General features: G+C 33.4%; 1 protein-coding gene across 1 annotated transcript; it reads left to right on the forward strand.

Moving 5' to 3' along the window:
• The first annotated feature begins 6305 nt into the window (after positions 1–6305).
• LOC110938904 (F-box/LRR-repeat protein At1g55660) lies at positions 6306–10273 on the forward strand. Its single transcript, XM_022180894.2, has 4 exons — positions 6306–6371; positions 7385–8448; positions 8560–8751; positions 9623–10273. Exons 2-4 carry the CDS (start codon positions 7456–7458, stop codon positions 9989–9991), a joined length of 1554 nt encoding a protein of 517 aa, XP_022036586.1. The 5' UTR covers positions 6306–6371; positions 7385–7455; the 3' UTR covers positions 9992–10273.
• Positions 10274–11251: the final 978 nt, after the last annotated feature.

Raw genomic sequence — 11251 nt, forward strand, 5'->3', positions numbered from 1 at the left:
ACATTCAAACATTCATACATTCTACTAGTTTCATACTATGTTTTCATTCAAGTATTTAAACATTCAAAACAATCACTGCATGAATTCACACCAACATTATGTTGATGTTTTTTTTCCAAAACTCACATGTATTTCAGGTAACTAAAGGTGGATGTGCGCGCGGTCCTACTCATGCTTGTGGATGTCGTTTATGTTATGCTTAATTAAAGTTGTAAACTTTTAGGACAATGTTTTATGCTATCTCGCGATGTAAACGCTAAACTTATGTTTTCAAATTATGAAATGTTTGGTATTTAAAGTTATTATTATGAGCATGTAGTATGTTTACCTTTTGTATGCAATGAGAACCTTTCATGATCACACCTCGTGCTTCCGCCGCAGAAAAGGGTGTGACATTATGGACCATAATCACTCCCACATTTCACCAACATCTCTCCCTCTCCTCCCTTCCATGCTCACGGCCCCAACCCCACCACCCTACACCTCCATTTTCACTTCATCCCAATACATTATAAGGTGGTTCTAAGGTATCTCGAGCCTAATTAGGAAGGTTGCAAGCAACGGATCTTGAAGGACCTCTCCCGATTGCTTTTATCCAACACATTTATCATCTTCAACTTCAAGTGTTCTTCCCTAGCCTTGTGCTAGTAGTAAGACTCTTATATCTCTTGATTCTTCATATTTTGATGGTTAATAGAAGATGAACATTGTTAAACATAATGAACATTAAAAGACATAATCATAAATCTCTAACATAAGCTTATAAACATATGAAATCTTGTTGTTTTATGATTGTTTGCTTCTTGTTGAATGATTATTAGTGTTAGTGATGCTAGACATCATAAGTAACCTACTAGATTGTGATCAAACACATGATCTAGTAAGTTAAAGTGGTGATCTTGTGAAAGATCAAGATCATCATGCTTTATGTCTTTCATGAACTTGAATAATAAAAATTATTTTCATATAATGGTGATTTAAATAAAATACAAGTCTTGTAAGTGGATGGTTTCTAAAATAGTTTTCCAAAGAAACCAAGTTAAAGCACAAGATTTACATGAACATAGTTTTAAAGAAAATAACCATGTTTCTAGTAGTGAAACAAGGGTAAGAATATATTGTTTACAAGAAAAACTCAAAAGAATGATTTTTGGAAAAATCATCTAACAAGTTGTAAACACTCAAATATTTTAAGAATGAGAATTTTAAAGAAATAAACACACTTTAAAGGGTAACTAAGTCTACTAAACATACTACCAAGTTACTACAAGTTTTTATGAAAACTCAAGTTCATGACTATTATGTAAAATGCAATGTTTTGGCACTTGGTAAGTAAAAGTTGTTTAGGGATGTTGGTTGATTGCTTATGATGATTTTTGAAAAGAAAATGATATGCTTAAAAAGAATGGACACCTTCATTTTTAGGGGAAACTACGGCGAAATTTTCTAAAAAATACAAACACTTAGAAAAATATTTTCTAAACAAGTATATACAAGTGAGTTTTAACTATGGTTTTCAATATAAACTTTGCCATAGATTTTGTTACAAAAATAACAAGTATTGGAGGTTGGTTTTTATAAACAAAAATGGATAAATATGTATTTAGAATATACATTTACATTTATAACACATTGTGTGTGATTATTTGTATACTTGGTGTAATAGTTATGTTATTTTAGGAATTAAAGTAATATAACTTAACAAAATACCAAGAACTTACAATCCAAAATAATACCAAAATGCACAAGGAATAAATATATAGTTAGACACTCAGTATTGTGAAATCAAATGCAAGAACGAAACTTACAAAATATTCCGGAAAATACCGTTATAAATATGTTTTTGGGTAAATATTATTTTGGGACACAAGAAATGAAAATATGATTTTCGTTATTATTACAAAGTATATCATATTTCCGACAAAGAGAAAATATATTATTTTTGGAAGTAAAAATATGTTTTCTTAGAATATTTAGAAGATATATGATTTTTGAGAAAAATATATATTTTCTTGAAATACATTATTTTTGGGACAAACAAGTTTAAATATATTTTCGGAAGTAAGACTTGAAAATATATTATTTTGAAACTACAAATACGAGAATACAAATACACATGAATGAAATACTCCCACCATTGGGAAGAAAGTACGAAAATAAATACTTGAGAAGTATTATAACCTTGGATAATGTTAAAGACATAAAAGAAACGTAACTCAAAACAGGAATACTAAGACAAGACACGGCCCGCTCGTCTAATAGACCCTAGCACATTGTAGGTAGTCGTGTTTGCTGACGAGATTTGAGTTACGAGTACCGAAGACGCAAAGCAGTGAGTTCATGCTCCCCCTTTTCTCTTAACTGTTTTTGGTTTTATAACTCTCGGGGGTGGAATACATGTTACGGATACTTAAACGGTATGAAATGCCTATGAAATACTAGATCATGTGAGCATAGACTAGATATTGAAATGCCATTAATACTTAATTAGGGACGAGGGTTAGATCTAACGGGTACGGCCGAGCCCCACTCATGGTCCTCATGTGATCACTTGAGTGCTTCGGTGTCCCAGTCAAGGGTAATCGACATAGTCGAGGGAAATCGACATAGTCGAGGTAAATCGACATAGTCGAGGTAAATCGACATAGTCAAGGAAAATTGACATAGTCGAAGGGAAATTCGACATAGTCGAGGGAAATCGACAAGGGTATAAGCCTACTCATTACGAGTGCTCCCTATGTCCTCACATGCCTTAGTGTCCTTGTAAAACATTTATTTGGTATACGCGCTTTTCATACCTGTCTTTAAAGGAGTCTCTCAAAGGTTTACAAGTACTCAAACAAAACGCATGAACTCGCTCAACTTTCGTTGATGTTTTCCAAAATTACATGTATTTCAGGTGACAGGTTGGATCTTGGGCGCGTGTGTTGTTTCTAGAAGTAGACTTCAAGTTTAGATGTCATCCACTTTTGTTGGTTTGTAACCTAGTCGAAGGTTGTGTTTAAAACTTAAATAACAAGTGTTTGTAATACTCAAATATTATGAATGGATGAACATCGTTTTAAATCATGTAGTTGTTTATTATGATTGAATGCAATGATATTAAACAAGTCACACATCATACACTTCCGCAAAAGTCAAGGTGTGACAATGCATGTGTTTTATATTTATCATTTTTTTTTTTGAAATTAGGCATATAAAGATGAATAAAAAAACAAAAGATTCTCCCTATTACAATGTTTTGTTTCATAATAAACGTTTGGTAATTGTATGTATATCAATTTAAAGAGTATAGTTACTAAAAATTGTTATGTAACATATTTAATAATACTTTTTTTACAAGTAAGTTTTAATACTTTTTTAGAGTTAATTACACATATAATCCTTATGGCTTATTGAAAGTAGCACCTTTGACTACTAACAAAAAATTAAATAATGAAGGGTATTTTAGTCATTTTACATTGATTTTATAGAAAAATTAACGACAGATAGCCTTGACACTGAACAATGTTACAAAATCGAAACCGTAGAATCTAAACCTGTTACAAAAAAAGGTTAGTACTTAAAAATGTTACTTTCAATAAATCATAACAACTATATATGTAATTAACTCTTATATTTTATTTAAAAATACCATTTTCTAATTCATGAAGTTTTAATATTAATCTATTTAATATTTTTTTATACTCTGTAACACATTAGTGTAGTGATTTATATATAATTAAAACAATTCATATACCACTAACTTATTTAAAACTCTATACAACCCAATATGTTATTCGAAAATAAAAAGGCTTTTTCAGTTGGATAAGCTTGGTGTCAATCAATACTGGTATCGAAAATACAGGTACGGCCCGGTTTATTATCTGTACATGAAGGTAAAAATCGGCACCAGCCTGATACAGAAAACACTAAAAGTCGGTATCAGATTGAGTTTGAAAATCTTTTAGTTCGGGAAATTCGGTACTGCTACACGGTACCATTTGCTCATCCCTGATCACGGGTGCTGTACAAACAACAACGGTATCGTGCAACTTTTTCTTGCTGATTTTCTTCAACTTTTAATGATTTCCTTTTTTAGTTTCATGGGTATGGATGAGCTCGGTGGCAACCGATACCGAAAATACCGGTTACGGTACCGGCACATGAAGGTAAAAATCGGTAACGAACCGGTACTAGGAACACCAAAAGTCGGTACCGAATTGGTACTTAGGATCCTTTGGTTTGGGAAATTCGGTACCGGTACCCAGTATTATTTGCTCATCTCTAACCACGAGTTTCATACGAACAACATCATTAACATACAACTTTTTTGGTTGATTTTCTTTCGATTATTTTTTAATGTTTGTTACATTTTCTTTTTATTCTTATTAGTGGTTCCGCGTGCAACGCGCTCGTAGTGATTTCAAAACACACGTAAACACAAACTAAATAATAAAAGAAGTTCGCTGCAACACGGCTAGGGTGATAAACCTAGTTCTTTTAAAAACTCCTATAAATTTGTTTGTTATATTTTAAAAATATGAGATATCATTAATCCAATTACTTTCTTGTTAATTGAGAGTCTTTGACCTTTCAAAATGAATATTATGGTTTGAGTCTCGTCGAAAGCAAAAATGTTATGATAGGAGTTAAAGTTTTACTATAACGGGCATTCAGATAGTGAGAATTTTTTTTTTCTGAAATAGTGATTGGCTTAATGACAACAGATAGTTAAAGCGACATTCGGATAACAAAAAGGGGTAACTTTGTAGAATAGTAGTCAAGTTTTTAAAGTGTTCCAATTAGGTCATTTAAGTTTCAAATGTGTTCCAATCAAGTCACTCAACATTCATTTTTCATTAAAATTAAAGGTTTTTTCATCCATTTCATAGGTAACCGTGATGATGTGGATTTTTGTTTCTTTTTTCTATTTTATTTGATGCTAACATCGAGTAATGACATGGATTGCAACTTGTTTTTAAAATTTTTAATGTAATTAAAGTGTTTTTATTTTTATAAATTTAATTTCATATATTAAAATAATTCGACCACGGAATCTTATGCTTCATTTTTTTCTTGACACGTGAAAAAAAGGACATGACTCGATTTGAATATTTAGTTATCTAATTGAGACAAAAATAATATAAGTAACCTAATTCATATATGATAAAAAAGAAACGGAATGAACAGTAATTTAGTATTTATTTATTCATTATTTACTTAATTTATATATGGTAAAAAAGAAACGGAATGAACAGCAATTTAGTATTTATTTATTTATTTATTTAAGTTATTATTTATTATTTATTAATTATTAATTATTTATTTATTTATTTAAATTAAAATTAGAATGGAATGAATAGTAACATCATTAAGAGATGAGCAAATGGTATCGGGTATAGGTACCGGTCTCAAATTTACCAAATCGGTGTATTTTCGGTACCGGTTCTTCACAGGTATTCACCGGTTTTTACCCTCAAATACCGGTGCCGTACCAGTACCGACCGGTACCGAACCGTACCATACTAGGTATATTCGGTACCGGTACCCACTTTTGGGGATTTCGGTAACGGTATTTTCGGTACCGGTTGGTAACGAGCTCATCAAATCCTGTAGCAACGCAACAATGCAAGTAATTTATTTATTTAAATTTAAATTAAAATTAAAATGAAATGGATAGTAACATCATTAAGAGATGAGCAAATGGTATCGGGTATAGGTATCGGTACCAAATTTACTATACCAAATCATTTTCGGTACCAATTTGGTACCCACCTTTTGGCGTTTTCAGAATCGTTACTTTCGGTTCGACACCGGTCTAGCACCATACCTGTATTTATTGATTTTTACCTTCAAATACCATACCGTATTGTACCGAGCATTTTCGGTGCCGGTACCTAATTTCGATGATTTTCCGGATCGGTACTTTCGCTGCCATTAACGGTACCGAGCTCATCTATATTTTAACATGTTAGCATTGTAATAACTGAACTGAAAACAACCGAATTTCTAACGTGTAGGACGTGTGGGTCCTATTATTATATATTAGGTTATTTAAAATCGCTTCATTATGACGGAGTGACTATTCTTACCACGTCATTTTATTTATGTTTTGATATTCGGTATCTGTTTGTCGTTACTGACACGCCTTTTGTAGTCATTGGGTCCCGCCGCAACGCGCGGGATAAAAATAAGTAGTTAGAAAAGTTTTAAAAGTCGATTTAAATGATGTTTTACCATTTGGTTTAACCCGAAGTCATTAAATATATGTTAGGCAACAGTATAAATTCATCATCACTTCAGCAGTCCTGCACGTTCTCTCACGCCCACATCCCGCCATACCAACGCAGAGATCATTCACCTTCTCATCTTCTTCCTTGAAGAAAAAGGTACCTTTTCACAACATGCACTCATCATCTCCCTTTCAATACTTTCCAAAAACAAAAATCATCTTCCGTTGAACCACCGATTTCTTATTTAGGGTGCTCATAGATATTTTGTCTGATTTGCACATGGATGGTTAGAGTACTAATTAATCTCGTGGTTAATATTCCATTTTCTGATTTTAAGTTTAGGATTTATTTTTCTGCTTGGCGTTTTAAGTTTTAACTTGGGTGTAAAAAAACAAGCCGGTCGTGAGAGCTCGAATCGAGCTAGGCGTAGCTCACCCAAGCTTGAGTTTATAGCTCAACCCAAGCTTGAGTTTAAAAATAAGCTTGCTTAATAAACGAGCCCAACACATGAGCCCGCTCTCGAGCATAAATGAGACTGGCATTTATATACTTTTTATATAAAATATTGAATATTTTTATTTATATAATAATATTATACATATAGTTACGATTTTTAAGGAAATTAACTAAATAATATATGTTTTGTTATATAGAAATTTCTAATCAGATTATCTAAAAGAATAATTATATAATGTGTAGTGGGCCGAGTTTGAGGTTTTTTTTTTTTTTTTTTTTTTTTTTACAAGAGAACTTCATTAAAAAGACACATCCGCCCAAAGGGGCAAAAAGCCAAACAAAACACACACCCCGACCCAAACGGGCAAGTGGCAGAAAATTACAACATATACATAGGGTATTTACACCAATCACCCCATCTAATATAATTACATAACGTTTTATTTTTAAACCAGGAAAACCCTCTCGACTTAATCTCCCTCACAATCTCCTGCGTGCTACGACTAATTTGATTGAAAACCATCTCGTTCCTTCCTTTCCATATACACCAACACGAAATAATCAACAACCCTTGAATGATTTCTTGCCCTTGTAAGTTATAAGAGCCGAGATCGAGCCTTGTCGAGCTAGGGCTCAGCTCGTTTACACCCTAGGTTTGAACTGCCTCTTAAGTTGGAACTTAACTACTTTATGTTGTCCATATAAAATTGCAGCTTTTGAAATCAAAAGGCGAGGGGTCCTGTATCGAAATTGGTGCTTTGTATCAAGATACAGCGGGAAGAGAATGGATTTTAGTTGTGATATAAAGAAAATGAATGTAGAAGGTGATCGACTAAGTAGCTTGCCAGATGATCTTATTCATAAAATCCTATCTTTCGTTAGCATCAAACATGCTGTTGAAACCAGTGTTTTGTCATCGAGATGGAGGTTTATATGGACTGCAATGCCTTATCTCAATTTCTTTAGTGAGGAATTCCCTTCGTTGCCCGAGTTCTCAAAAGCTGTTACCAGTGTTTTGTCTGGCCGCAATGATCAAATAGAAGTGGCATCTCTGATGCTTAGTCTTCATGAGGGGGTTAGTAGGGGATTTGCCAAAAGAGTTATGAACTATGCATTTGCCCACAATGTCCAAGATATGACTATTACATGCCTGATTGAGAAGAAGATTAGATTCCCTCTTTCTCTCTTTCGTTCACGGTCCCTCAAACATCTCACGTTACTCGGTTCCATTGATCGTTCGGTTGCACCAACTTGGGAGCTCCCAGCCTTAACAACATTACGTCTTGGGTATGTCACATTGTATGATGAAGATGAAGATGAAGACGAAGACGAAGACGAAGACGAAGAAGAAGAAGTTGTTGATGATGATGATGACAATAACAATATTATCTCTATGTGTCCAAACTTGAAGATTCTCACTTTAGATGGCTGCAAAATAATGGGATCGATCGCTTTCAGTATTTGTCATCCTCAACTCTCTAATCTCACACTTAAAAATGGAGGATGGGGATGGAATTTATTCCATGTGGATGTACCTCAACTCAAGATTCTCACTATTGTAAATTGTGATTGGGTGCATCTTTCTACACCTGAACTTACCTCCTTTATATATAGAAGTGGTTATTCTTTGAACTTCTCAACAGACAACTTATCTTCTTTGGAGGAGGTAGATCTTTGTATACACAAACCTCACGAGATAGAAGCTCATGCTATAGTTGGTCGACTTCAGCAGTTCCATAATGTCAAATATCTTACCCTTAACATGGAAATTTTAGAGGTATTTGGTTTTTTATTTGTGAAGGAAATATGTCTCTCTTCGTGAGGTACGTTTATTGTAATGAATGTTCAGTACTTTTTTATATGTATTTCTTTTTTAAAAATTCTGCAGGTCCTCACTTCCTCAGTGGAACTAATCTCAAATCAACCTTCTCCGTTTGCTAACTTGAGGAGTTTAAAGATTCATCCGGTGAACATACAATTGGAGGGGCAAGCACAAAAGAAAGTGGTCGTGTCTGATTTAGTAAAAAATTATTTGCTCGGTTGTTCTCCAAGTGCCTCGTTCACAATGATTACACGCGAGGTATTTACACCAAGAAGGATATTATTATCTACCATGCATCATACTTAAGGCAAGCAATAGGCATAATAATTAGAATTAGAATCTTTTGTTAGATTTCATTTTGATGTCACCTGGCTAACCTTGATCCGGTTTATATTTTTTATTTACCATCATAACCAAATTGAGAACCTTTTATAAGGCATATGTTCAAACTTTTGAATATTTAACTATTCTTATATGTCCTGTAAATTTTTGGACAAGATATGATGATATATGTTGACGTGTTTCAACATTCTCAGTGATTTGTGAACTTTCTGACAATTTTTTCAAGTGCAATAACTCTTGAGTTGTGGGCTTGTATATTTGGCAATCGGTTTAAGCTTGTTTTTCAATTGGTTACCCTTTAATCAAAATCTAGAGGTGCACAAAAAAACCAACTCGGGAACCAGAAACAATTTGTAACCCGGAACTGACCAGAATAGAAACCGGTTTTGCAAGAACCGGTTAGGAACCGACCCAAACTATAGAGTTGAAATTGGGCTGTAATTCTATACTTGAAACTGTTTCCAAACCGTTCAAACACAATTTTTTTACTTTCTTCAATTCGGTTCTAACAAAAATCGGTTTTGACTTTTGTTAACCCAAACCGGAACTGGTTCCAACCCAAAATGGTTTGGGCAAAAAACCGGGTTTGTGCACCTCTATAAAAAGCAATGCGTACGGATATGGATTAATAGGTGAATGCTTTTAAGGGAAGTGTTCCTTCTGTTGTTTTACTTTTGTCAAAGCTTATAATATATCCATATCTGTATTACCAAGGTAGGTTTAATTCTAAATAAATGGCTAAAATTCTTTTGATTTTTATTGCTATGCTATTATGCGCACACTGCAGAAGATTAAAGCGAGTGACGCAACACTGGCACAACATCTTATGGCAGAACTACGGTTGAAGCTAGAGCGCGATAAAGCTAACATTAACTGGGCTGATATGGTGCAAAGGAAAGAACCGATCAAGAATTACAGGGAAGATCTGACAAAGCAGAGCCAGCGTGAGACAAAAAAGATTTGTGACATCATTTCAAAGTTGCAGCGCATTGAAGGGTTACTGACAAAGCTGCCGACATCAAACAGGGCTAAAATGCAGTTAGTATTTGATAGTTTGTGCGCGGAAGCTAACTTTGTCATAAAGAAAATAGATCGTTCAAATACCCAAGGGAGCCTTTTAAGTGTCTGCTCTGATGCACTTGCTAAAGCATTGTAGCGGTCTTCTTAGCAAATATAAGTTCTTGATTTTGCATAGCTTGCAAGTGTAACTTGGAATGGTAAGTTATATAAAAATAGTTTATAAGGTTATCTGCATCACTTAGTGACTCTTCGGCTAATATTACACGTATATGTTGGGTTCAGGAACTAAAAATAACCCGAGAATGAAGAATATCACTTCAAAAACTCTTTTGTTTGTTGGTTTTAGCCTGTCGGTTATTTTGTACTAGTTCCGAACTTATTTTGTGATGGTTATGTTTGTGCTGGTTTCGAAACTATATGTGGCTAGTTTCAATACTCTATGTGCTAATTAGAACATGTTTGTGTTGATTTTGTTTGTACCAGTTTCAAACTTGTTTGAGTTGGTTTTAATCGTGTTAGAACAATATATGAAAAATGACTTTTTGACTAGGGTCAGGATATACTAGGAAGTTTTTTTTTTTTTTTTTTTTTTTTTTTGCTAGAAAGGTTATGAAGTAATCTTGACCATCAATTGATTAATCAAGGGATTGGATTAAATGGATATAATTGATAAAAAAAAAGGACGCGCGTGAGTTGTGTAGTGGTATTCTAGTCAATCCAAAGCAATAGTTTTTCTCTCCTCCAATTCCCTCCGTTTTTTAGACGTTAATAACTCTTTGATACGACATTATTTTTTTATAAAATTGCACCAAAAAACGGACGTTTTTTATCTTTAAAACGAGTATACTCTTGCTATATTTTTGAAAAAAAAAATTCGAAAACCCAGATGCGTAAAACGCAATGGACAAAAAACACAAAATTGACTTTTTCTAAAACGCAATTGACAAAAAACACAAAGAAATGCTTTGTTTCTAAAACGCAATAGACAAAAAACACAAAAGAAATGTGTTATTTCTAGAACGCAATGGCTGAAAACACAAAAAAAAAGTCTTTTTTAAAACGCAATGGTCTAAAAACACAAAAAAAATGTCTTATTTCTAAAACGCAATGGTCAGAAAACACAAATATTTTTTTTTCTAAAACGCAATGGCTAGAAAACACAAAGAAATACCTTTTTTCTAAAACGCAATGACCAGAAAACAAAAAAAAATGTCTTTTTTCTAAAAGTCTAAAACGTAATGGCCAGAAAACACCTTATTTCTAAAACGTAATGGTCAAAAAACACAAAGAGATGTCGTTTTTCTAAAACGCAATGGCAAGGAAACAAAAAAAAAAATGTCTTTTTTTTCTAAAACGCAGTGGCCAGAAAGCACCTTTTTTCTAAAACGCAATAGCT

Source organism: Helianthus annuus, chromosome 5 (genome assembly GCF_002127325.2).
Source record: "Helianthus annuus cultivar XRQ/B chromosome 5, HanXRQr2.0-SUNRISE, whole genome shotgun sequence".
Classification (NCBI taxonomy): domain Eukaryota; kingdom Viridiplantae; phylum Streptophyta; class Magnoliopsida; order Asterales; family Asteraceae; genus Helianthus; species Helianthus annuus.

Bases quoted from the DNA above. Each gene is read 5' to 3' on its own strand.
- LOC110938904 (XM_022180894.2), top strand. From the start codon at position 7,456: ATGGATTTTAGTTGTGATATAAAGAAAATGAATGTAGAAGGTGATCGA. The intron at 8,449-8,559 runs GTATTTGGTTTT...AAAATTCTGCAG, and splicing joins TTAACATGGAAATTTTAGAG to GTCCTCACTTCCTCAGTGGA. The intron at 8,752-9,622 runs GTATTTACACCA...CGCACACTGCAG, and splicing joins TCACAATGATTACACGCGAG to AAGATTAAAGCGAGTGACGC.